The sequence below is a fragment of the Maniola jurtina genome, chromosome 19, assembly GCF_905333055.1.
Source record: "Maniola jurtina chromosome 19, ilManJurt1.1, whole genome shotgun sequence".
Lineage (NCBI taxonomy): Eukaryota > Metazoa > Arthropoda > Insecta > Lepidoptera > Nymphalidae > Maniola > Maniola jurtina.
In genome coordinates this window covers 9,617,108-9,639,427 of record NC_060047.1, presented here as the reverse complement: position 1 = coordinate 9,639,427, position 22,320 = coordinate 9,617,108, and the positions used below count along the sequence as shown (strand labels likewise).

General features: G+C 42.6%; 1 protein-coding gene across 1 annotated transcript in view; it reads right to left on the bottom strand.

Moving 5' to 3' along the window:
• Positions 1-464: 464 nt before the first annotated feature.
• LOC123875183 (myosin-I heavy chain) overlaps positions 465-22,320 on the bottom strand; it is a 105,688-nt gene continuing 83,832 nt past the window's right edge. The window contains exons 8-39 of the mRNA XM_045920873.1: positions 21,804-22,025; positions 21,111-21,275; positions 20,342-20,584; positions 19,826-19,951; positions 19,010-19,270; positions 18,418-18,551; positions 17,774-17,980; positions 17,198-17,339; positions 16,387-16,619; positions 15,754-15,985; positions 14,974-15,355; positions 14,368-14,530; positions 13,953-14,103; positions 13,308-13,464; positions 12,702-12,856; positions 12,175-12,303; positions 11,794-12,072; positions 11,455-11,690; positions 10,834-10,972; positions 10,089-10,265; positions 9,688-9,835; positions 8,950-9,121; positions 8,428-8,664; positions 6,854-7,022; positions 6,126-6,311; positions 5,244-5,429; positions 4,631-4,838; positions 3,721-3,853; positions 2,888-3,023; positions 2,216-2,458; positions 1,356-1,559; positions 465-845 (exon numbers count right to left, since the gene is read on the bottom strand). Of these exons, the coding sequence (XP_045776829.1) occupies positions 753-845; positions 1,356-1,559; positions 2,216-2,458; positions 2,888-3,023; positions 3,721-3,853; positions 4,631-4,838; positions 5,244-5,429; positions 6,126-6,311; positions 6,854-7,022; positions 8,428-8,664; positions 8,950-9,121; positions 9,688-9,835; positions 10,089-10,265; positions 10,834-10,972; positions 11,455-11,690; positions 11,794-12,072; positions 12,175-12,303; positions 12,702-12,856; positions 13,308-13,464; positions 13,953-14,103; positions 14,368-14,530; positions 14,974-15,355; positions 15,754-15,985; positions 16,387-16,619; positions 17,198-17,339; positions 17,774-17,980; positions 18,418-18,551; positions 19,010-19,270; positions 19,826-19,951; positions 20,342-20,584; positions 21,111-21,275; positions 21,804-22,025 (6,048 nt within the window). The 3' untranslated portion in view covers positions 465-752. The remainder of the gene's footprint in view (positions 846-1,355; positions 1,560-2,215; positions 2,459-2,887; positions 3,024-3,720; positions 3,854-4,630; positions 4,839-5,243; positions 5,430-6,125; positions 6,312-6,853; positions 7,023-8,427; positions 8,665-8,949; positions 9,122-9,687; positions 9,836-10,088; positions 10,266-10,833; positions 10,973-11,454; positions 11,691-11,793; positions 12,073-12,174; positions 12,304-12,701; positions 12,857-13,307; positions 13,465-13,952; positions 14,104-14,367; positions 14,531-14,973; positions 15,356-15,753; positions 15,986-16,386; positions 16,620-17,197; positions 17,340-17,773; positions 17,981-18,417; positions 18,552-19,009; positions 19,271-19,825; positions 19,952-20,341; positions 20,585-21,110; positions 21,276-21,803; positions 22,026-22,320) is intronic.

Sequence of the window (22,320 nt, the reverse complement as noted above, 5' to 3'; positions counted from 1 at the left end):
TGACTATCCCAATGCTGATTACGAAATCCGAGCGACTTAAACATAATGATTAAGTATGTAAAACAATCGTTTTATTCGGGAAATTAATCATGAATTCCAGTAACTATATGTCTAGCTATTTATTTATCAACTCCAAATAAGCGATTCTTAAAATTTTATAAAAACGACCATGAATTTTGAAATTAATCGTCTTTGAAATTAATCGCAGGATTTCGCTCAGCATTCCCGCCTATACTCGCATGCCCGCGTCGGTGCAGTGTGCGGCTGCGTGGCACCAGCGCACTAGTATAGTACGGTTAGTGCTTGCTCGGCACCAGCGCACTAGTGTAATGCGTTTAGTGCTTGCTCGATACTAGCACACTAGTGTAGTACGGCGAGTATTTGCTTGGCACTAGCACATTATAGTACTCCAATTTGTCGCTCCAGTTTGGGTGATATTAACTAATGAATAATTTCTTATTAAAAAGTACAAATAATAAGAGTCACTCACAGTGGTATTAATGATAGCGCGTGCTTGACATGCACATCACTACGCATAGCTTGATTTATGGCTGCAACTGCAGTGACAAAATGTAATCACTATAGTGTAGTGAGACTAGTGTTTTCTCGGCACCAACACACCAGTGTAGTGCGGCAAGTGCTAGCTCGGCACCAGCGTACTAGTGTAGTACGGCTAGTGCTGTCTCGGCACTAGCGCAGTGCGGCTAGTGCTTGTGCGCGACGTGGAAGCATTGGCACTAGGCGGGCGGGTGTCAGGAGGCGCGCGCGGGCGCCGCCACGGCGGGGAACACGGGCCCGCGCACCGCCTCGATGTAGTCCTTTATCAGCGTAGCGATCTGGTACGCCTGCGTGATAAAAGGAATGTTTTTAACCACTGATTTAGTAGTACCTAGGTTAGGCTACTGGCTAAGGTTATCCTAGCCAATTAGTCCAATCTGAACATGAGGCGTATGACTGCGCATTGTAGGAGAACAGATTTCAGCTGGACTTGTGCTAAAGTGATCGCAAAACAAGTAACTCATTCTGAAGTTTCAACATGACGGTTTGCGCAGGTAGACTAAGTGGAATATGCAAGCCCAGATGAGGCTTGTTTTCTGGACTAACTTGTTTTGCGTTTGCTACACCTAAATCTGGATTAAACTAAGATTTCCTATTGAGAAAGCTAATTTCAAATCGAATCAAATTGTTTTAGAGATTCAAGTAAAAGTTGAGCAATGTTAGCCTAACTCTGTCCGAATGCAAAATTAATATTCACGAAAAATTACGTCTGGATATAAATTATCCATCAGAAACTACTTTACCTGCTGAAAGCATCTAAACTGTAATAGAAAGCATTTATCGGGTAGGATACTGACCTGGTCCGTAGAGAGCACGAGTTTAGCGTGCTTGCGGTCTGCTCGCGTCACCAGCAGCAACGCCCTCGGAGCCGGAGACACGGCCAGGAGTTGGTCATGGTCGTGGGACACCAGCGCTGCTCGCGCGCCGCGACGGAGCAGCGTGAGACCGCGTGCGTCTACCGCCAGCCACAATGCTCGCGGCCAGTTAGATGTGAACGATTGCTGCCCGGAAGAAAAACTTAGTGAAGTGAATCCAATATATTCGGTGTCGATGTTATTATCTGTCGCATTATTTTATTCTTTAATCAAAATTATTCCGTCACCTTGTGTCGTCTGAAGTGGCAACCAAACAAACTGAAGTGGCCATGATGAAGCTAAAATTAGGTTTAGTTGTATGTCCACATTAAGCTTTTGTTCTGAGTGTAAGGTAATGTGTAAACGCGGAAATAACGGGGCAGGATTTTCGAGGCTCGGGTAAAACTCTTCCCGTTGGATAATTCACTCAGAAGAATCAACTCACAATAACTTCAAAGAGAGTGGCTCGACTCCCAAGCGAGCAGTCGTGAAAACGGAAGCCAAACACGTTTCATAGCCGCATGCAGTTATTTTTATATTGTTTTATATTTTTTGCGTCCTCCATTGGTTTTAATGGCTCACTTATATCTCACCATAACATCAGATATAGTGGTATATCTATATGAGCAGTGACGATGACGCAAACGTAAGCGTGCGTTGCATGGCTGCATGCGGTTTTGCTACCCTGTAAGAGGACGGGTGCGGGGGTGCGAAATTGGCGAGTTTCATAGGTAAATCTGCCCCGCGGCCTTAGGAGATTTTCAGCGCTGCCTTCATATTAAGGAACTGGTTAAGTGACTCACCATAACATCGAAGATAGTGGCCCGTGTGAGCGGCCACGACGATGCAAGTGTGAGCGCGCGTTGCATAGCCGCATGCGGTTCCGTTCCCCGCAGCGCGAGGTGGTGTAGGCGTACTGCGGGCGCGGGCAGGGCGGGGTTGGCGAGCCTCGCGGGCAAGACCGCGCCGGCCGCTGCGGAGCACTCTTCGCCGCCGCCCAAGCAGTCGCCCTTTACCACTTGCGCGTGTAACGCTGCCAGCATTACCTGATAGTGGATGAATTCAGCGTATGAATCTTAATTTTGGAACAAATGGTTCTTGTATAGAATCTACAGAAAACCATATACCGATTGATCATGTTCCGATCCGAAGAACCAGAGAAACCAGAAATTTAAAAAAGAATAATAATTGACCCACCCTGGTTCCGCTCAGGTGAAATTTTTAAACATCCTTACTTAGTGAAGGTTTGCGTTATAAAAAAATCTGCATGCAAAATTTCAAGTTTCTGGATCTAAAGAGTCCGCTTGTCAGTTTATCTTAAGATATATGCAGTTACTTATACTTACAAAGTAAACATTGAAACAAAAAAAATGTTCAAAAAGCTTGTACTGAAATTTAAACTACGTAACAGGTACGTCGCCTGATGTATAAAAAGGTACGTGTAAAAACCTTAAAATAAAATAATGGATTCTTACTGCTTCGTCAGTTTCGATGGGTAGCCGGTCGTGTCGCACGGCGTGCAGCACTTGGTAGTACAGCAGCTCCATCTCCGCCACGCACGCCGTGTGCAGCGGCCGCTCGCCCAGGAACAGCCGCTTCTTGAATACCAGCCTAAAATACAAGGTTTTACTTAGTGCCTATTTGAAACAGTGATACCTACTAAGGTATCACTCCTTACCTAACCACTAGGTTAAGAGTGTTAACATCTGATTAAGAGTTCCGTAGCGTTCTATGAGCATTAAACAGGTACCTGCGTGAAACTGCGGGGATGTAGAGCAGAGAACATAAATACCTAGTGTATTGTATGCGTTATAATACGCTCCGCTTATACCTTGCATGGCGGAGTAAAGGGGCTTTGTGTTTCTTGTAGCGACATAAATAAGAACGTCGGAAAATTCAAAAAAGTCGAAGATGACAAAAGATTACACTGCCACTTATGGGCAACCGCATTTGCCAAGCCAATGCCTTCTCAGCATTTTGGGATTTTGTTGATCCGCCCCTTGAATAACCATGTCAAAATTTGTTGGGAGCAACCACGGAAGGATCAGCCCTCCGATTGTGTAAGAAAAACGTATTCATCGCTATCGTTATCGACAGCGAATTCTGCCCTTTGATTGGTTGATTCGCTGCTTACCTTTTTTACAGCCAATCAAAGGGCAGAAATTGTTAGCCATTACGATAACCATGAATACGTTTTTCTTACACGATTAGGAGGCAGTTTCGTAATTAACATGTATGCACGTGGAAATAAGGATAACAACGGTTGATAAATAAAAATAATTTAATATAATAAATCTAAGTTTAATACCTGCACGCAGCAGCCGTGGCGCCGGCTTTCTCCCACCGCGCAAGTACATCGCCTACACGCTCTGAGCCACCCAGTGCTCTTTCGCCTGCGCCGGCGGGGCTTGAGTTTGCGCACACCTCGTACAGCGCGTAACCTATTAAAAAGAAATTGTTATAATCTTTTGTGATTTTATGATTTACTAAAGATAAAAATTCAGAAACTGTGCCGGTTTGAACTGCACCAGTCTATACAGACTGATGCTATATGACTGTTTACTAAAAAAAAATGGTGTCATTTTCAAATAAAAGTAAGTTGAGGGAATAATTTGAAAAGAGTTGCTGTCCTTGCTCAGATGGAATTCCTAAAAACCCCTTTGGGTGAAATAACCGAAAATCTTGAAACACGCATTTCTTAGTTTTTAACCTAAAGCCCAAATACCAATTTCCACGAAACTTATAACTTGAAGAATGACGGATTTTCATACAAACTTTCATTTCCTATTCATTTTAGAGGTGGAATTTTCAAAAATCTTTCTTTGGTGTTAACAGCATAAAGAGAAAAGGAACCTGTCACAATTTCAAGTTTTTAATCCTAGCAGTTTAGGCTGTGCGTTGATAGATCAGTCAATCAGTTAGAACAAGTCTTTTTATATGTATTGATTGTATTAATATGTACAGTCAAAGACCGTAAGTTGTTTAGCACCTTAATGATCATATTCGCGTGGCACGGTTATGCACATGCGTTAGGTGTGTGTGGCGTGATTATAGAAAAATGTCATAAGTGCGATAGGTTTTGATGCAATAGTTTCGCGGAATTGCTACTCGAATTATGAGGCAGATCGTATGAGGAATTTATCAGAGCAGCCAATTGCAAAACCTGTGACTGGAAAGTCTTTAGTACCAACTCTTTTGGAACAATTTTGTCCACTTACCAGTAGCAGCATCATTCAAGCCGATCTTATCCCGCAACATGGCGACCAGGTGATCAGCAGTGGCGGCCGGCCCGAACACCAGCCCGTGCTGCTTGCCGTCCAGCAGTAGCACGCGCACGTGCATGTTCCTGCGCGCCGCGGCGCATAGGAGCTCCTCTTTTGAAGGGGCAGCTAGACGCCGTGGTACTTGAGCTATGCTTAAAGCCACCTGCGAAAAGTATTGGCTATTTTGGATTGTCTAATGCTTAGTATCGGAAAAAGTGTTTACTAGGATTTAAAAAATAATAATAGGCATGTTGATCATGACTAACTCCTCTTGCCCCTCCAACTAAGCGTAAAACTTGTGTGGCTGGCTCCAACAATAGTGTAATGGGTGGGGTTTGATTCTGAGCGGTTGAGCTATTAAGTACCTAATAGGAAATTAGCTGTCCCTTAAAATTTTTGGTTACGCTGATAGCTTGAGTGATCTTAACGTAACATCTTTATTGGGCACAAACAGATGACTGAAAGCCGAATTCCAGTCGTCAACAAAGCTTTTAACATTATATAACGTCACAATTTTGTGTCGTTTGTCTGTGCTAAGAGTTTGACTCGTGAAATGAAATATTCATACCTGTTCCGCTCGTCTCGCGAACTTGCCCTCTTCAGCGGATTGGAGCGCTGCGGCACGGTACCGCAAATGTGCCAATAACAATCGCCGCAGCGGCTTTGCTGGCGGCAACGCGGCCCCTACCGCTGCACATAGTAACGCCCAATGCCTTGCTGATACTCGGGAACTTGGGTCTGGATGTTCCGTCGTCTATAAGAAAGCAGACATGTATGGTCATTGGTTATGTTAGTTGTTTCATACGCCAAAACAGGTGGGAAGGGAACCATTATCAAATAATAATTATACTATCGTGTCTGTTTGTCTGTCACGGATAAGGTGTGTGATGATGAATGGTTGGATGATTCCCAGTTTAACGGTCCAAAAGTTTAAAAAAATTTTTTTTGACGCCCTTCTTAGCTCTGAATTTGATGGGGACAAGTTTGTCATAAAAGATCTTGAACATCGGTACCACAAACGAGTTTTACGTACTGTAAAAGCGTAAATAGTGAATAGGCATGGGTCACTCTTCCTTTCTTCACACTCGTGCGTCAGATAGTAAATACGCTTTGCGGTCGTTGCTGTCGCTCTCGTGGCTGCTGACGCTATTGCTGTTGGCCAGGTTTGTTGTGCTGCACTCGTTGCTGCTTAGCCCTGCTTAATTCGTTACGTCCTGTACAAGAAGAATGGAACTCACCTGCTTGATAAGTTGTGCATACAGTTCGCAAAGTAGCGTGTCCGTAACGCTGCTTGCAGAACAAGCAGCCTTGAAGCAGCGAGCGCAACGCGGTCGTCGCTATCGCTCTCGTGGCTCTCGTGGCTGCTGACACTGTTATTGTTGGCCAGTTTTGTCGTGCTGCTAAGCCCTGCGTGACTTATATTCTATACAAGAAGATTACTGGAACTCACCTGCTTGATAAGTTGTGCGTACAGTTCGCAAAGTAGCGTGTCCTTCTGCAAGCAGCGTTGCAGCAGCGCTTGAGCGAGCGCGACGCGGTCGTCGCTGTCGCTCTCGTGGCTGCTAACGCTGTTGTTGTTGGCCAGATTTGTCGTGCTGCCCTCGTTGCTGCTCAGCCCTGCGTGACTCATTATATCCTGCACAAGATTGTGAATTGTCACCCATCTGATTATCCTGAGAGGAAATTTGGACCTAGAATGACTAAAGATAGTATGAATATGGTGTTAAATCTTGTATAAAAAACGTTCAAGATTTTGGAAGATCATATTTCTGAAATCTGAATAGAACATCAATCTTTAAACAAAAAAAAATGTCCTTCGAACTCATTTGTCTTTAGACATAGCCTAATAAGTTATGTCATCCGGTTGTTCGAGGGAAACGTCTACATAGAGCAATTTGAATGCTGTGGAATTGTGGATGAACAGGGTAGGGTATACTGACCAGCAGAATTTTTAAATTAATATTCTTAGAAAAGTCAGTCAGTATGTAGGTATCAAAGCCGGTTCGTCAACGCAAATCAAGGGCCTCACTGTTATATTAACGCTGTGCTTGTTTTTTAATCACTATAGGTACATGTTTGATCACAATCACACCTGATGGAAAGTGACGGTGACAGTCAATTCTCACAATGTGATTATGTGTAGCTGGAGAAACGTATAAAGACAGGTTAGCATAATACCTTGAATATCTGCATAGCCGCGACCTCTTCAGCCTCGTTCAGTTTAGTGAGGCTGTGCGGCAGGCTGCGCGCCCAGCACCAGTAGGCGGGCGGGAAGCCCTTGTAGCACTCGCCCTGCGTCTCCGCCGATATGTCCAGCCTCACTCGCTCCAGGCGGTGCTTGCTGAGCCTGCTCAGTTGAATATTATTAGAATAGCAAAATGATCAGCAGGGACTTTGATTTCGCCATAGACCTATTAGAATGGGACTCTCGTGGAACCATATCAAGGCAGCAGTCAAAGATAGGGAGACATGGAAAACAATAGCTGCAGCCCTAAATTCCACAAGGGAATCAAAGGACTTGATCATAGACAACTAAAACATGGGAAACCAGCTAAATATGCACATTAGGGACAAATCTTGTGAAAAATGTGCGCGGAATTTAGTACGAAAGTGTCGTATGGAAATAGAATGAGAACGCCATATCTGCACGGGGAAAATGCAGAAGAAAATTTTCCGCGCCCCAACTCCCGTGATTTTACGCTTTTTTTTTTTTTTTTTTTTTTTATTATTTTTTTTTTTTATTCACTATAGGCAAGCGCTTGACCACAATCACACCTGATGGAAAGTGATGATGTGGTCTAAGATGGGACGCGTTTACCTAGAAGGTGCCTATTCACTCTTGTTTTAAAGATACCCGGATTGTAATTGGTAGGAAACACAGATCGCGGGAGAGTATTCCAAACCTTAGCCATGCGTATGAGGAATGAAGACGCAAAACGTTTCGTGCGTGTAGATGGAATGTCGACGACATAAGGATGGAAACTCGCCCGACGTCTTGCGGTGCGGTGGTAGAATGGTGAAGGAGGGACAAGATCGAAAAGTTCCTGTGCACACTCTCCGAAATATATCCTATAAAACACCGATAAGCCGGCGACCTTACGGCGGTGATCGAGACTTTGAAGTTTCGCCAACAAAGGAGAGTCTTCGCCAATGAGTCTCCTAGCTCGACGGTCAACGGCATCCAGAGCCGCTAGTTGGTACTTAGCAGAGCCATCGTAGAGGTGACTGCAGTACTCCATGCACGACCTGACTTGTGCTTGATACAAAGTAATCAGTTGGCGCGGCGTGAAGTACTGCTTGACTTTGTTAAGAATGCCTAGTTTTTTTGCGGCAGTCTTGGCTTTGGCTTCTATGGATTTTCCGAAGTTAATGTTAGCCGAGACGTCGAGACCTAGGAGATCAATGTGATCAGTGATATTAATAGATATATTCCGGAAAGTGGGAGTCAAGGTAAAAGGACTCCGTTTTGCTGTGAGGAGACACGCCTGCGTTTTAGTAGCGTTAAACTCTACCAAATTGGCATCACCCCAATCTGAAACGTATTTCAGGGTAGAGTTTAACCGCTAGTTTAAACGCTAGACTTGTCTCGATTCTCTAGCTATACACGCAACTTCTTCAATAACAAAATAACTTCGAGGAATACGACCACGAAAGCTAAAAGATAAAAATCAGCACAACCTTGAAAATGCATTAAAACATCAATAATACTTACACAATAGTTTAAAATCTTCCGTTTTAAAGTGCAAACATACCTCCTCAGTGTGTTCCTAAGGAATCCTCCGGCAGACAGATCCTGTGGTCTTCTCAGCAAGGCAGAATCTATGAGTGCTCGTCTAGCTGCTTTCAACGCATTGGCAAGCCTAGCTCTTTCCGCAGCGGGCGCGGCGCGACGAGGCGCCTCCTCGGTGAGGCTGCTTCCAAGAGCGGGACTGTATGCCGCCATTAACCAGGCCGCTTCGGCTTTTTGGGAGCACTCTAGTACTATGCATCTGCGAAAGAGTTATGTTTTTAAACGGGAAAGTTTTCAGTTTCGTTATGGTATCCCCAAAATTGATTGTAAAATATTTACGAGAAAAAATGTTTCCTGAACAGCAAAACAGCCGACTGTGATACTCCGACCATAATTTATGACAAATCTATGGATTTCATGGATGGGTAGATATTATGACCAGAGTTTAGCACAAGTTGCATGACAATTCTTGACTAAGTATAACGAGTAACGACGACAAACTATATTATTGACGAAAAAAAATTACTTTTAAAGTAGGACATACCTGAGCCCATCATGCTGTCCGTGATGAGTCAAACTAAGCGTCAGACCATTGTCCACGGGGTCCATCAATATTGCAGCGATGTTGGTGTAGGGGTATTCCGCGAGAACCACTTTGTCCGCCGGTCGAACGAGCACCACACCTTCGGCACCCACTCCCAAAAGTACATTTGGACCTATAAAAGAGGTTATGTTATAAAACTAATAACGAAAATCCAGATTTGGAACCATCTGTTTTCACAAAAAACCCAACAAAGTGTCTTGAAAAAACATGACAAAGGCATTTGTGACGAGATTGGAACTTACTGAGAAGAATAAGCTAACCCCATTTTCAAAGTGCGCACAAAATTCAAGTCTTCAATTTGAAGTGTGTGAAGTAGCAATATTGTGGTACGCACAGGTCTTAAATAAACCTCAAGTTCAGATTGGACTAAATATTTGTTTTGCGCGCGCTTTATCATCCAATCAAAGAAATCTCAGCAAGTAACCCAAACAGATTCAAAATAGATACTTTTGAGAACGATCAAAAGTTCAACTGCGGGATAGTAAAAAAATTACTTCAGAAAATTTTACGAAATAAAAACCACAAGTTTATAAGTATTGGATACGCGCCAAGTTTTACTTTTTAGTTTTTTTGACACAATTCGAAATATTCTTGGGTGATCATGAAAATAAATTGTCATTCTTCTTCAAATCTTGATGAAATACAAGAAAAAATTCACCCAAAGCTGAAAGCCCTTACCATGAGCCCAATATCCTTTATAAGTGACAGGGAACAGAGTGACTCCATAGAGAGGATACTGCATCACGCAAGACAGGTACAAAGCCTTGGCCGTAAGTTCTGCTCGCCCAGCTCCGTATTGTCGATGAGCTTGCGCTAATATTGTGGCCTGAGGAATAAAAATGTGACGTTGATTCTTTGTCATTCGTAATTATTTGCCGTATGTGGCGACTCGTCGATTAGTTAATTTAAATTACTTCGGATTGTCACATACGACAGGCTACGACAGGTTATTAGGTCCTGTCTGAGTCACGAAAGCAAAGCAGATAGCCAAATGGAAAAACTCAAGAATAAGCTAATATAAACTAACTAGTAGTAGACTATTAGAAGTAGTTACTTTTCAGTATGTTGTTTTTTCTTACCCACTGGTGCGCAGGACGTTGTTTGGCAACTCTGGGAGGTAGGAACTGTTCTGGGTGCGAGTAGTACGCCCGAGTGTGCGGCGGAGGCGGGCTGGGCGGCGGTTCACCCAATGACACTTGGGCTTGAAGCCCTGCTAGTTGAAGCGCCACTTTTTCTGATACGGGAAACTCATCCATCTGTGAAAACAATACGTCTCTTTAACTGAAACAACACAAAATCCCAAATCTACGGTTTCAATACTTTGAGTCATTGTTAAAAACATTTGGTATGCTGAACATCTGCAAACGGGTTTCAGTTACAAGAGTTTACTAGAGCGCCCTCGGGATGCGGAAGGGCAACAATTGACGTAAAATCAAGGAATTCAACGTCGCTGTCACCCTCCCAAAATCCGCATCCTATCCGAGGAGCAGTCTTAGTCCAGCGGGCACATCTATAAAAGAACACCGCAATGACTTGAAATAAGTTTTGCCTAAGAATTTTTTGTGACATCGACTGATTTGTTTTTGGGCTATATAAGAATTATTTATTTTAACAATTATTGTAATTAATGCCATATCATGAACTGAACTATATGAATTATTGTACTTATCTATTGAACTTATGATGATTGGAAATAAAGGCTTTATTTATTTATTTATATTTATATATGTAAGAAATAAACTACTAATCCAATGCTAAACACATAGACGTATTCAAATAAAGTCACAAAAATGAATTACTAGAGATTTTTACTACAGCACCTACCTTAACTACGCTATGAACGGCCTGAGCGTAGAGCAATGCAACTTCGACGGGGTCATGAGGTAACTCTCTTCCCCCTCTGAAGAGTCTTCGCTTGAATACGAAACGGTTGTCCGCTGAACCACCTCCGGGACCTTGTTGCCTGTGCGCAGAATTCCACATATAAAATTGCTGCAGTACGCGTTACAAAAGTTGAAAAAGTGATCGATTACTGCATATGTTCGGGCAGCGTGTGGCGCCGATAATGCCTTAAAATTGCCAACTGTATAGATTAACCAAAACACTTGTGGCAAGCACGTTGAAGTGGCAATCACGTGTGTCGTAGAACTGACGATCTTGCAGTCAAAAGGTTGTTTAGACAAACGAAGCATAGGGCGCCCTCCTAACAAGCGACGATCTCCGGAAAATGGTACGCATCCATTAAATGCAAAAAGTCGAAAATAGCATGTGATGTGCGCTCAACCGCAAAACTGGGAAGACCTTCCTTAGGATTAATATGTCCGGGAACCCAGCTGGTTCAAGTGTTGCTTCCTGGAACTTGTATAGTGCTTGTAGAGAAAGCTTTGTTAGCACGATTAAGAATGTGCGGTGAGGAATTGAAATTGAACTGTCGGCGCTACTTACATCTCCCACGCAGCGATAACGTCGTAGAGATAGATGGTTGCGCGCACGTGTTCCTCAGCGCCGGCGCGTTGCTGGTACACGGCCCAGCCGGCGCGCGCGGGCGGCGCCAGCCCCAGCTTGTCGGCGAGGCGCGCTGCTGCCGCCGCCGCCGTGTCAGCCGGGTGCACGTCGATGGCCTTCGTGCGCCCGTCCAGGAAGAAGAACCGGCACACTATTGTACCCAGGCGACGCATTGCCTGCGAGAGAATATTTTTTAGTAACGAACTTTTATTATCAATGTCGTCGGTGCGATTAAATTCTTATATTGACCACACTGAGGTACACTAGTGAATTTCTTACCGCAATCTCCACAGTGCTAGGTGGCAACTGTCTCGGTGTAGCGCCTCTGCAGTTGTCCAAACACCATTGAGCGCAATGCGCAGCCCTGGCGGTACTGGTGACCGAGGCCACTGAGGTGACGGAGCCAGTGGACGCGGGCGAGGTCACGGGGCGGGCTCTAGCGCGCAGCCACGTGCAGTAGTATCGCGCCAGGCCGCGGCTGGGTTGCCAGGCTACAGCACACAGGCAAAGGATCAGCCATACACGCTCTGCCCAGTCTTCGACGGGGCATTCTGTTATCTGTTTGAGAAAAAACATAAATTAACTTTACACTTTGACAAAAGGCCGGAGAGTTTAATAGCAAAATGCACGAATATATCGCATCTTTAAAAATGTGCTCACCTGTCTAACACATTGCACTAATATTTCATCCCGCAACTCTTCCCTTTCCAGTCCTTTCCCAATTATGGATTGAATGACTTGCGTTTCTTTTTCTGCAGTCAGTTCGCCTCGCATATATCGACATAAATCCTAAAAATAATCGGACAATAAATGATAGAACCAAAACTTAAGACATTAAGCACATCGCACATCCGCAAATTGAAGTGGAGCCGAGACACACCGTCCGTTTGATAGGCCTTTGTGGTGTTGGCGATATGATAAAGTAAATTTAAAAAATTGACGGGCAGTGAGGACAGCCGACACAAGTGAAAACTTATTCCGAGCGCTATTAATATTAGCAAGTCGGTGACGCGACCTTATAATATATCTAAAAATCAAAATAGCCTAAGGCTAAAGAAGTTATCACTTCAATAAGGTTGAATTGTTGATTTAAATTTTTTTGCTTTGATTTTATGTGCCGCGGCTCCACTCCATTCTGTAGGTGTGCATTTCGCCTTAACAGTAATTGATTATATTTTAGTACTAACTCGGAATATATTCACAGCCGCGGTGACGCTATCGGGATCGTGCAGCTGAATGTGAGAAGTGGGAATGTTGTTTCCTTTGTGGTATGTGATCATTTCCTCCTTTGTTAGAAGCTCCATTGACTTACTCTTACGCGTAAGCGTTGCCATTATTGTACCTAGAATTTTGACCAATATCAATAGAGTACTAGGTACTTATCAATATACAGGATTGATATTGCCGTCTTTTTCCGCAGGGAACATTGTGAAAGGGATAGCATAAAATTAAGGCCAATGAAACGAGATAAAGAATGTACACAAACTGACAACATTGCGTTCGAGAGATAAGGACAGATAATAATTTCTCGCTTTCACATATAACTTAGTAAAGAGTAACGGTCAGTTTGTATACGTAATACGTACCTACTTTATCGCGTCTCGTTGGCCTTACTGTACTGTTTTTTTGAAAAATGAAATTACAACCAAATATCTAATTAAAACTCTGTCTGAAAGTATTCTAGGTAGATCAAGTCTTAATTAGATTTGGTGAAAAGGCATTTAGACTCATTTTCATTGTTGTGTTGCAACCTGAGTTCTATTTACAAATGCGTAAGGTTTAAATTGCATTACCTTCGGGCGATCGCGGATGGTCATTGAAGTACAGTTTAGCAAACTCAGAGAGGTCATTCGTGGAATCTGGAGGAGCATCAGTGTTTTGAGCAGGAGTTTCCAATTGATGGAGTCTACGTTCCACTCGCTCTTTACGACGTGCGTGGCGTTCTGCATTCTATAATGGGAAATAGCTCAATTAAACACCAACTTTGCTGACACACAGACAGACGGATGGACGGACGGACGGATAGACAGCGAAGGGTAAGTTATAGGATCCCGTCGGCACCATTTAGGTACAGAACCCTAAAAATCTGAGAGGTATTATTGTAGGACAGCCTGAACAAGTGAAGCTGTACCCACTCTGTTTCGCTCACTCATTCGCTTCCCAGCTTATAAGGTGCCGGGTTTGTTCGTTTCATTTTTTGCCATTTCACTTCACTAACTCACTCACTCACGTTCATTTCACTCACACTCACAGAATAGAATAGAGTAGAATACATTTTTATTTTTTATTCAAGTAAACTTTTACAGGCGTTTTTGAACCGTCAGAATAATTCTCAAACTTTCACTCTATCGCCTAGAGTCTAGACCCTAAATATAATAAAAATTTAGGTCCCCATGCCAAAAGCCGATTGAGAAGTGAATAAAGAATCATCAGCTCACATTAGAGTCACCATTCATTGTTGGAGGAGGACTGATACAAGAATCCGTGCCGATGGGGGACGTGGTGTCGGCCATTTCTGGTGACGTCACGTTGCTTGGCAACGGCGGTAGGGGTGCTTCAGGTTCCGCTTCCTCCTTGTTGGATAAAAATCTGCGGAATTAATTTTAAATCAGTACATTACTATGATGTGGCTGATATTTGCCAAGATCTATAAACATAGCCTACTGAAGAATCTTTCAATTCCAATTTCTTTAAGAAATAATTTTTTTAAACTTTTAGTATATGAGTAAAAAAGGGATGTGGCTGTACTTCAAACGATTTGCTTAGACCGTAATATGGGGCATTTTATCCTTTATTTATGAAAAAATACCTATTATGAAGTTTTGTTTAGGTTTTGTACATAAAATAACTCACCCATTGCTTTCAGGTGGGTAAGGCGGTGGTGGCGGTGGAGATGTCAGGAGCGGTTCGGCGTTCGGGCGAGGAATTACCGATTCATATATCGGTTCCTTGTCCTTTATCACAGCCACTTTTCCGTTCGGTATTATACCGTTTGTGAGTTCTGGTGGTGTTACATCTGTGAGATGTAAAAAGGAAGGTTTTCAGAGTTTATAACGGCGAAAACTTAGACAGCGTTCAAAATTTGAGGACGCCTAAATATTTTTTTTTCTTTGATGTAAGTAAAATTCCGAAAGTATGTTTTATTTTTTATTCAATGACAAGTTAGTTTCTTGACCGCATTCTCACCTAGTGTAAGTGATTATCTAAGCAAAGTAAGCAGGTTAACCTAAAAGGGGTATGACAGTTTTATTAAACCCATGGATAACCCAAATCGGTTTATACACGGCCGGGCCATTTGGTGGCAAATAGACCTGACACAAGTTAATTTAGTAATACTAATAATACATTCCTTAATTGCGCCAAAACTAGAATTCGGGGACCTCCCATTTATGAGACAGCACTCACTACAGCACCAGAAAGGAAAACAAGCTCAGTCAAGTTTTTTTGGAATTTTCTTACCTTTGGTTGAAGGCGGTGGCGGCGGCGGCCCGGCCGGTTCAGGCAAAGAGCAAGGCGGTGGAGGTGGGTAATTAGGAGATTCTTCCACAGCCAGCTCCACAGACGGAGGTGGAGGCATCACTAATGATGACGACATCACGTCGCCATTGGTCAGCGATGACGTCATACCATTAGTCGGCGACACGCCATTGGACGATACGCCGTTTGTCATCGATAACGACATAGAGCCGATTGGAGTGGCGGGTTGGAGGATGGATTGTAGTGCGAGAGAGGTTGGGGGTGGTGGGGGGATGGCGTCGGATGGAGCGCCGTCGGGCTTGCGATGATATTCCGTGTCCTCTTTGCTTAAGTCGTCCATTTCTTCCGCTAGCACGTTCTCCAACTGAAAGTGAAGTGATTCTTGAGTTTTTATTTGATGAACATATAACTACAGTATGTGATAGGTCGAGATGGCAATCATAGGGAACGCCCCACACATCCCCTGCGCTAACACGGTGCGGGATAGCGCGGGTGTGCGGGGCTTCCCCCGCCACACACCCCGATTGCCATCTCGTACCATAGATGGTTTGGTTTTCATGCTACACTCTTTTGGTGCCCTCAACTTTACTGCTTCGTATCGCATAACGGAAGATGAAGCAAGTTCAACTAAATTAGATAACAATGAACTGGATCGATGGTTGATGGATTGACATGTTATTTAACGTGAAAATTCACGTCTGTCGCATACACATAATCATTTTTTTAGTTTTTTTTTTTCACAGTTATCAGCGGAACTCTCACCTCATGATGCAGATCGTCCGCGAGCCGTTCCATGGAGTCCCCGATCTCCGCAATAGTGGGCTGGTGCGACTGTCCGTCGGGCGCGCCGCGCTGCGCGGGCACGTCCGCCAGGAAGTCGAACAGGTTGTCCAGGTTGACAGACTCGGCTCTGGCCCCGGAACATGAGATTCCACGGAGTTGGTCCGCCATGCTTTCCAGTTCTGCGCGCTCTTGCTCGGCTTTTTCTGCGAGGCTGTGATGAGATAAACTATATTAAACATTGAAGTAACAGGATTATTATTCAAATAGTTTAAATAGGTAAGGGAGTCCTTGTACAAAGAATCAATGTTTCTGAACCTATTATCTTTTACCTTTGAAAACCCATCAAAACGTTATTGTAAGACATGCTGTAAAAAAGCTTATAATAGTTGGCTAGTAACGAATCGATAGCAAAGTCTACCTCTTCACTATGATATTTTTACCGAATAATTTTCACGTATTTTGCACCTGACCACCAACTCCCTTAATACCAATATTGATACAATCTATTTTATCATAAAAACGTTAGTGAATTCTCCCAACTGAAAACTAACTAATGTAAGTCGACACTTATTACTAACCAAAATTATTATCAAGCTACCCCAAATCACACACCTGTTCCGTTCTTCCCTCAACTTGATCTCCTGGTTGACCCTCTTCATTTCCCTCAAGGCAGCAGCAACTTCCCTCGCGAAGGCGCCGCGTAGATGCCTCTGCAGGGTTAGGGCGGCTCTTCGTAAGCGCAGGAAGGCAGCTCTGTCGAACCATCCTCGCCAAGCGGCCTGGAGAACTATTGCTGCTCGACGCCATTGCAAGTATTGCCGACGTTTTGTTGAGCCTTTGTACCACTATAATAAATGAAATGTTATACAAGAAATCAAAACCTTAATTTGCTGTAATCCGATAAACCAAACAAATCTGTATGGTGCAACAAGCAGCATGCAATATGCACCGCACACCCTCCCACTGATAAACATGCAGGAAAAGCCAGCCACCAAGCAAGCAATACGCACCACCACCACGCAATACAAATGAAAGGCTGTTTAAAAGGACTCCGTACTGAAAAATTCAGTATTGGTAGACCTCCCTACTAAGTAAGTAGTAGTTGGCCGAACTGTCTCAAGCACCTAATTTAGAGCAGTTGGGCATAAGCGTCATACATCCATATTCTGTAGAAATCTTTGCAAGAGCCTTTCGTTCAGCATGAAATTCAGCTTACTCACTCTTTTACAATATACACAGCAAAATTTGTTGTGTACATTATACTTATTATTTAATAATCTGATTTTGCCACTGATACATAGACACAGATGTTAGATCAGAGTTACATAGTATATTTTCATCAACTGCTTTCCATAGCCTAATGGCCCATAGAAATCCATTTCATAGACTTTATAACCTTTTAGATTTCATTTAGCAAACTTACCTTCTGTATCAGGAGTGCTGATGATTGCAGCAGAGCTGTTCTCCTAGCTTCAAGCGGGCCGTGCACTGAACTCCTCATGAATATCTTTGTATGCCCTATTTGCCAATCATTTGTTGGCGCGTTCACTAGTCCCATAATGTATCTGAAAAAGATATTTACTTCTTTTAACCTGATTCCATTTATTCCTGTACTCAGGAATGGTAACTGAACAGAAAACAGAACATGTTTCCACTATTTGAGTTGTAACCTAGCACTGGACTGGAATACTATTGAAAAAAATGTGAACGAGCCACTAACTCATCAAGCTTCATCGAGGCTCATATCAAAAGGGGTTTTAAGTTTGTCAATTTTTGTTTTTTGAAACACGTTTTTATCAAAAAGTATAAAGTTATCGAGAAAAATATGTAGTATTCTCGACCATATATATCTGCTCCGATAACTGTGTAGCAAAATTAAAACTTAATACAACACATTTAGCGAAGGCGAGAAATATTTAGCAAATAAAAATTGGCCATCAAACAAAAAAACAATAGGGAAAACAAACAAAAGATTTAAACAAATATTGGGTTTACTCACGCTATATCCGAGTTAATAGGTCGAGGGTGTGGCAGCAAACATCTGTATCGTGTCTGGAACATTGGCGCTGGCAAGTGTACAGGGAAGCCGTCTCGCCTGATGCGAACTATTTCGTTCATGCCCAGATATCGGAGCTGCTCTAGAACGAGTTGGTCGTTGTATTTGCCGGCCTCTTTGTTTTCGTTTGGTTTGATGCAGCGGACATACCTGCGAAATTAGTAACCTTTTAGTTCTGTCACGAGTCGTTTAAAAACCGATTAGAAGCTACTAGCTGACGCCCGCGACTTCGTCCGCGTGGATTTAGGTTTTTTGAAATCCCGTGGGAACTCTTTGGTTTTCCGGGATAAAAAGCCTGGCTTATACAGAAGTGACGGTAACATCATACTTCTGTATATAACGTACAACATCAGATGAGATCTTGATCAAGCATTTAATCATTACCATTATTACAGGTGTCTATTATTATACAAGAAGTCACTCAATTTTTTTTGATACCAGAAAATATTCTTACAGCTTTTTTCATCAACACCACAGCCCCTATTTTTCGGTAGGTATTTAGAATTAACATTCTGTAACATTTTCTTAGTCTATATCACTTCAAATCTCCTCTCTATATATTATGGCTTAAAACCTATGATACATACCAAACATCAGTAGCTTGCAACATGTCAACTAGCGACTGTAGTTGTGCCCTGAAAGTGTCGACTACTGTGGGTCTGCCTTTGGAAGTTCCTCTTTGCGTAGTGCTCGTTGAACCGGGACTTGAAAGCGAAATATCCTGTAATAAAACAATCCAATCTCAGAAACAAACCGTGCTAAGTCGGTGTGGGATAGCACGGGTGACGTGCGGGTGTGCAGGGCGTCCCCCGCCTCATACCCCGATTGCCATCTCGACCTATCCCTCATTCTCTCTCAACAATGGGGGTATAACAACTGCTAACTTCCCAACATAAGGCTACTGAGAATTTCCTGCTAGAAAACCCAATAACTTTTGTAACCTGACAAGACTCTAATGCGAGCCTTATATTTTGTAGCCAAATAAGCGAGGCACTAGAGCCAACAAGTCAGTTATAAAAGAAGAAATAAAATAAAAAGTCTCTCAGCCTGGCTGTTCATCGTGTAAATGCAACCAGTATTCTTGTCATTCCATACAGGCATAATTTGTACGCTAAATATGAATTAGTAATTAGACTAGGCTAGCTATAAGATTTTTAAACACTAAAAAAATGATCATACATGTCCCGGTGGCGCCAGATCCTGCACATAATCCGCCAGTTCCCTCACAAAAGGATTGGCAGATCTGCTGAGATGGTCGATGAACGCGTCCTGCTGTGTATCGCGGTTCTTGTCCACGAAGCCTTGCACGCTGTATGTGACCGTGCCCGCGTAGTGTTGCACCCCGAACTCTTCCTCCCATTTCCGTCGGGACCCTTTGACGAAGCTTTGGTGTTCGCCGAACTCGCCTTGGATGTTTGTGAGGTAGGCGCTGTCTGAACCCTATAAAGGAGTGAAGATAAAGGAGTATTAAGCATGTATATTTATCACGTCATGTCAGCTCTAAATTCGAATAATTTTTGTAGCTACGTAAAAAGAAAGCAGTTCTCAATATACCGGACAATTAGTCGGATATATTTAGTCCTGCTTTCTTAGATAGCAGGAGACCCAAGTAAAGTGTTATCTTTCTAATTTTGCTGCGGCAGAAGATGCGCAAGGTGCGGGAATGGCGACCTCGCGCTGGAAGGCGCAGCGTTGGAAGACCCCACTAAGTGGACAGACGACATTCAGCGAGTCGTAGGGAGCCACTGGATTCAGGCGGCGCAAAACCGTGGCGTGCAAAATCTCCTACAAGAGACCTATGTCCCGCAGTCTATCAGTTGATGATGATAATGATGATGAAGAGATTTGCTGCCTTTAGCAATGTAGTATATTGAAAACTTTGCTACAACAATCGAATTTTTAGATCGATATTTGGTATCAAACTTTATCTTCTGCTATATTTTTCGGGTTTACCTAATTCAGGTCACATTTAACAGCTCAACAGTTCTTTCTTACCTTCGGCATATGACACTGTTCACTAAGTAATTTGAGCAAACTTCTCGGTGGTTTCTCCAAAAGTTCCAAACATGCAGCATTATCGGTGAACTGTATCTGATGGTATTTGATTCCTTCTTGGCGATACTGAAAAAGAAACAAATCCTCAAAATAACCTTCGTAAACCCTTGGTTTTTCCACTACAAAAGTAATCATAAATAATTATTATATCTGATGTCTGTCATTAGGATGCAACCTTTTGTTAAGTCAATTCCTCGATCGAGCCTTCTGATGATAATGTAATAGACAGTCACATTTTATTTTGTTTTATCGGGATAAAAAATGAAGGTATCCTATGTTTAATGTTTTTGGATGCAATCTATCTTTATGCAAAAAAAGGTCGGTTCCTCTGAGAAAAAGGTAAAAGCAGACCCATTTTCACATTATTAATATTAACCATAACCATTAGCTTTTCTTGATATTCTCGGGATTAATGAGTCAGTCAGTATATATTTATAGAATTCTATAGGTACTAACAATTTCCTGTTCAAGTGCAAACACGTAATTGTTGAAGAACATGTGAAGTTTCTCGTTCGCGTAGTTGATGCACAGTTGTTCGAGAGAGTTCGCGGCGAAGTTTTCAAAGCCGAAGATGTCTAGAACTCCGAGAGCTCGCTTCGCTTCTCTGCCTGGAGCTGAACAGCTATTGACGTGTCTAACCAGCCAGGCGAAAGTGCGGGAATATAGCGCTCGGGCCATCGCATGCCGGTTTTCTCTGGCCTGGAAAAATTATTAGATACAAAAACAATTATTTTTTTGTCTCTAACATTCTACTTAAAACTGCTTTTGAAGGAAGAAACCAGACAATTTTTACGTAAATGGACAAAGGTAGGTACTTTTATAGAAAGAGTTAGTCGCTTAAAATACAAAAGAGAATACAAATAATTTTGCAAAATTGCAGGAACAGCAGGGTCGCCAGGTTAATCCTGGTCGCATTTTTGATCGATAAAATAAATCAAAAGAAGCTTTTAAAAGTATTTTAAAGAAATCATATCCCACTAAAAATGAATCGGTACTTTTGGTTAGTTTTATCAGGGAGAGAGCTAGAAATTGAGGTTAGGAAAAATTGCATTCATCACAATCAAAATAGGTACTACAAAACTCAAAAGGTGTCGTGTGATCCTGTAGATACGTATTCTATGTCGGGTGAGGATTTAATAGAGCCCAACGCAAAAATGGTCAGATTAAAACTTGATCAATTTGTTAAGTTTGTTCTAAACAAACCTTTATTTTTAAGGAGTCTTACCTCTGGTAATCGCAGCGGTATATCAGTAACATTGCCCCTCACATTGATCTGTCGCTCAAGCAGCACTCTTTGAGCGGTAGGCGGCGCCAAACCTAACAAATTGGCCACTGCATCTACTGCTTCTGCATCTTCTGGTGCCAAGGTAGTCCGCTCACCATCTATATCCTAGAAATTATTATTTAGCTACTAAAATGTGTTTTACCAATGACTAATGATGTTAATGTGTGTGACTGAAAAGGGCAAAAAAAAAACATGGAAACAATTCGAAGCGTACGCAAGATATAATTTATTTCTAACTTGCAAGCTAGGTATTTAAGACTGGTAACGCTGCGCTTTCTGGTGAAACTTGAAGGTCACTATTCTAGCACCTTGAGACGCCAAGTTTGGTTTTTTGAATGTGCCCTCTCCATTGCTACTTCAGCTTCGCAGCCCGTTGAACTATACCGGTTACTCTGGTCCTCCTAGGGACCTCCTCATTTCTGATATGACCACGTAGAGATACTCCAAGCATTGATAGATCTCTCCAATTTCTCAATACAAGAGTGAATAGGCATCTTCTAGGCACGCGCGCTCCATCTAAGGCTGCATCATCACTTGCTAGCAGGTCTGATTGCAGCCAAGCGTTAGTCTATATAATTAAAAAAAAAACACTGACCCCATGAATCTTTTTGTATGTTTCTGTAGATCTCTCACCTGAAACTGTATATTCCCCAGCCACAGAACCGCAGCCAGCACTTTGAAGAGTCCCTCACACATATGCAAGGGTACTTGCAATACTGTTAACGCTAGTTGCAGCGCCTCCAATTTCCCCTGTTCACCACCTCTACCCTTTCTAGCTTCCTCATCTTCTGGATTCAGGTATTTAAAATGTACGCCATCTCTAAGCCGTAATATATTACGAAGTTCGGCATTGTGCTGTAAGAGATTTTTTTTTATTACAAAAATAACCATAGACATTTTTATGAAAGAACGAAAGAGTTCAGGAGTCACAACGAATGAATCACTTTTATCTGATTAATTAATGATAGGAATTAATTAAAATGATCTTACTCATATTCATTTGAAGGTAAATAACCAACAGATAACTAGAAAAATAATGATTGGCTTAGGCATGACAAAATTTCTGTACCTAATTTGTCCTAAATAAATGGATGTACCAAAGTGGATGTAATTGCCAGGAAATCATTTAGTCAATCTGGACGAAAGGTCA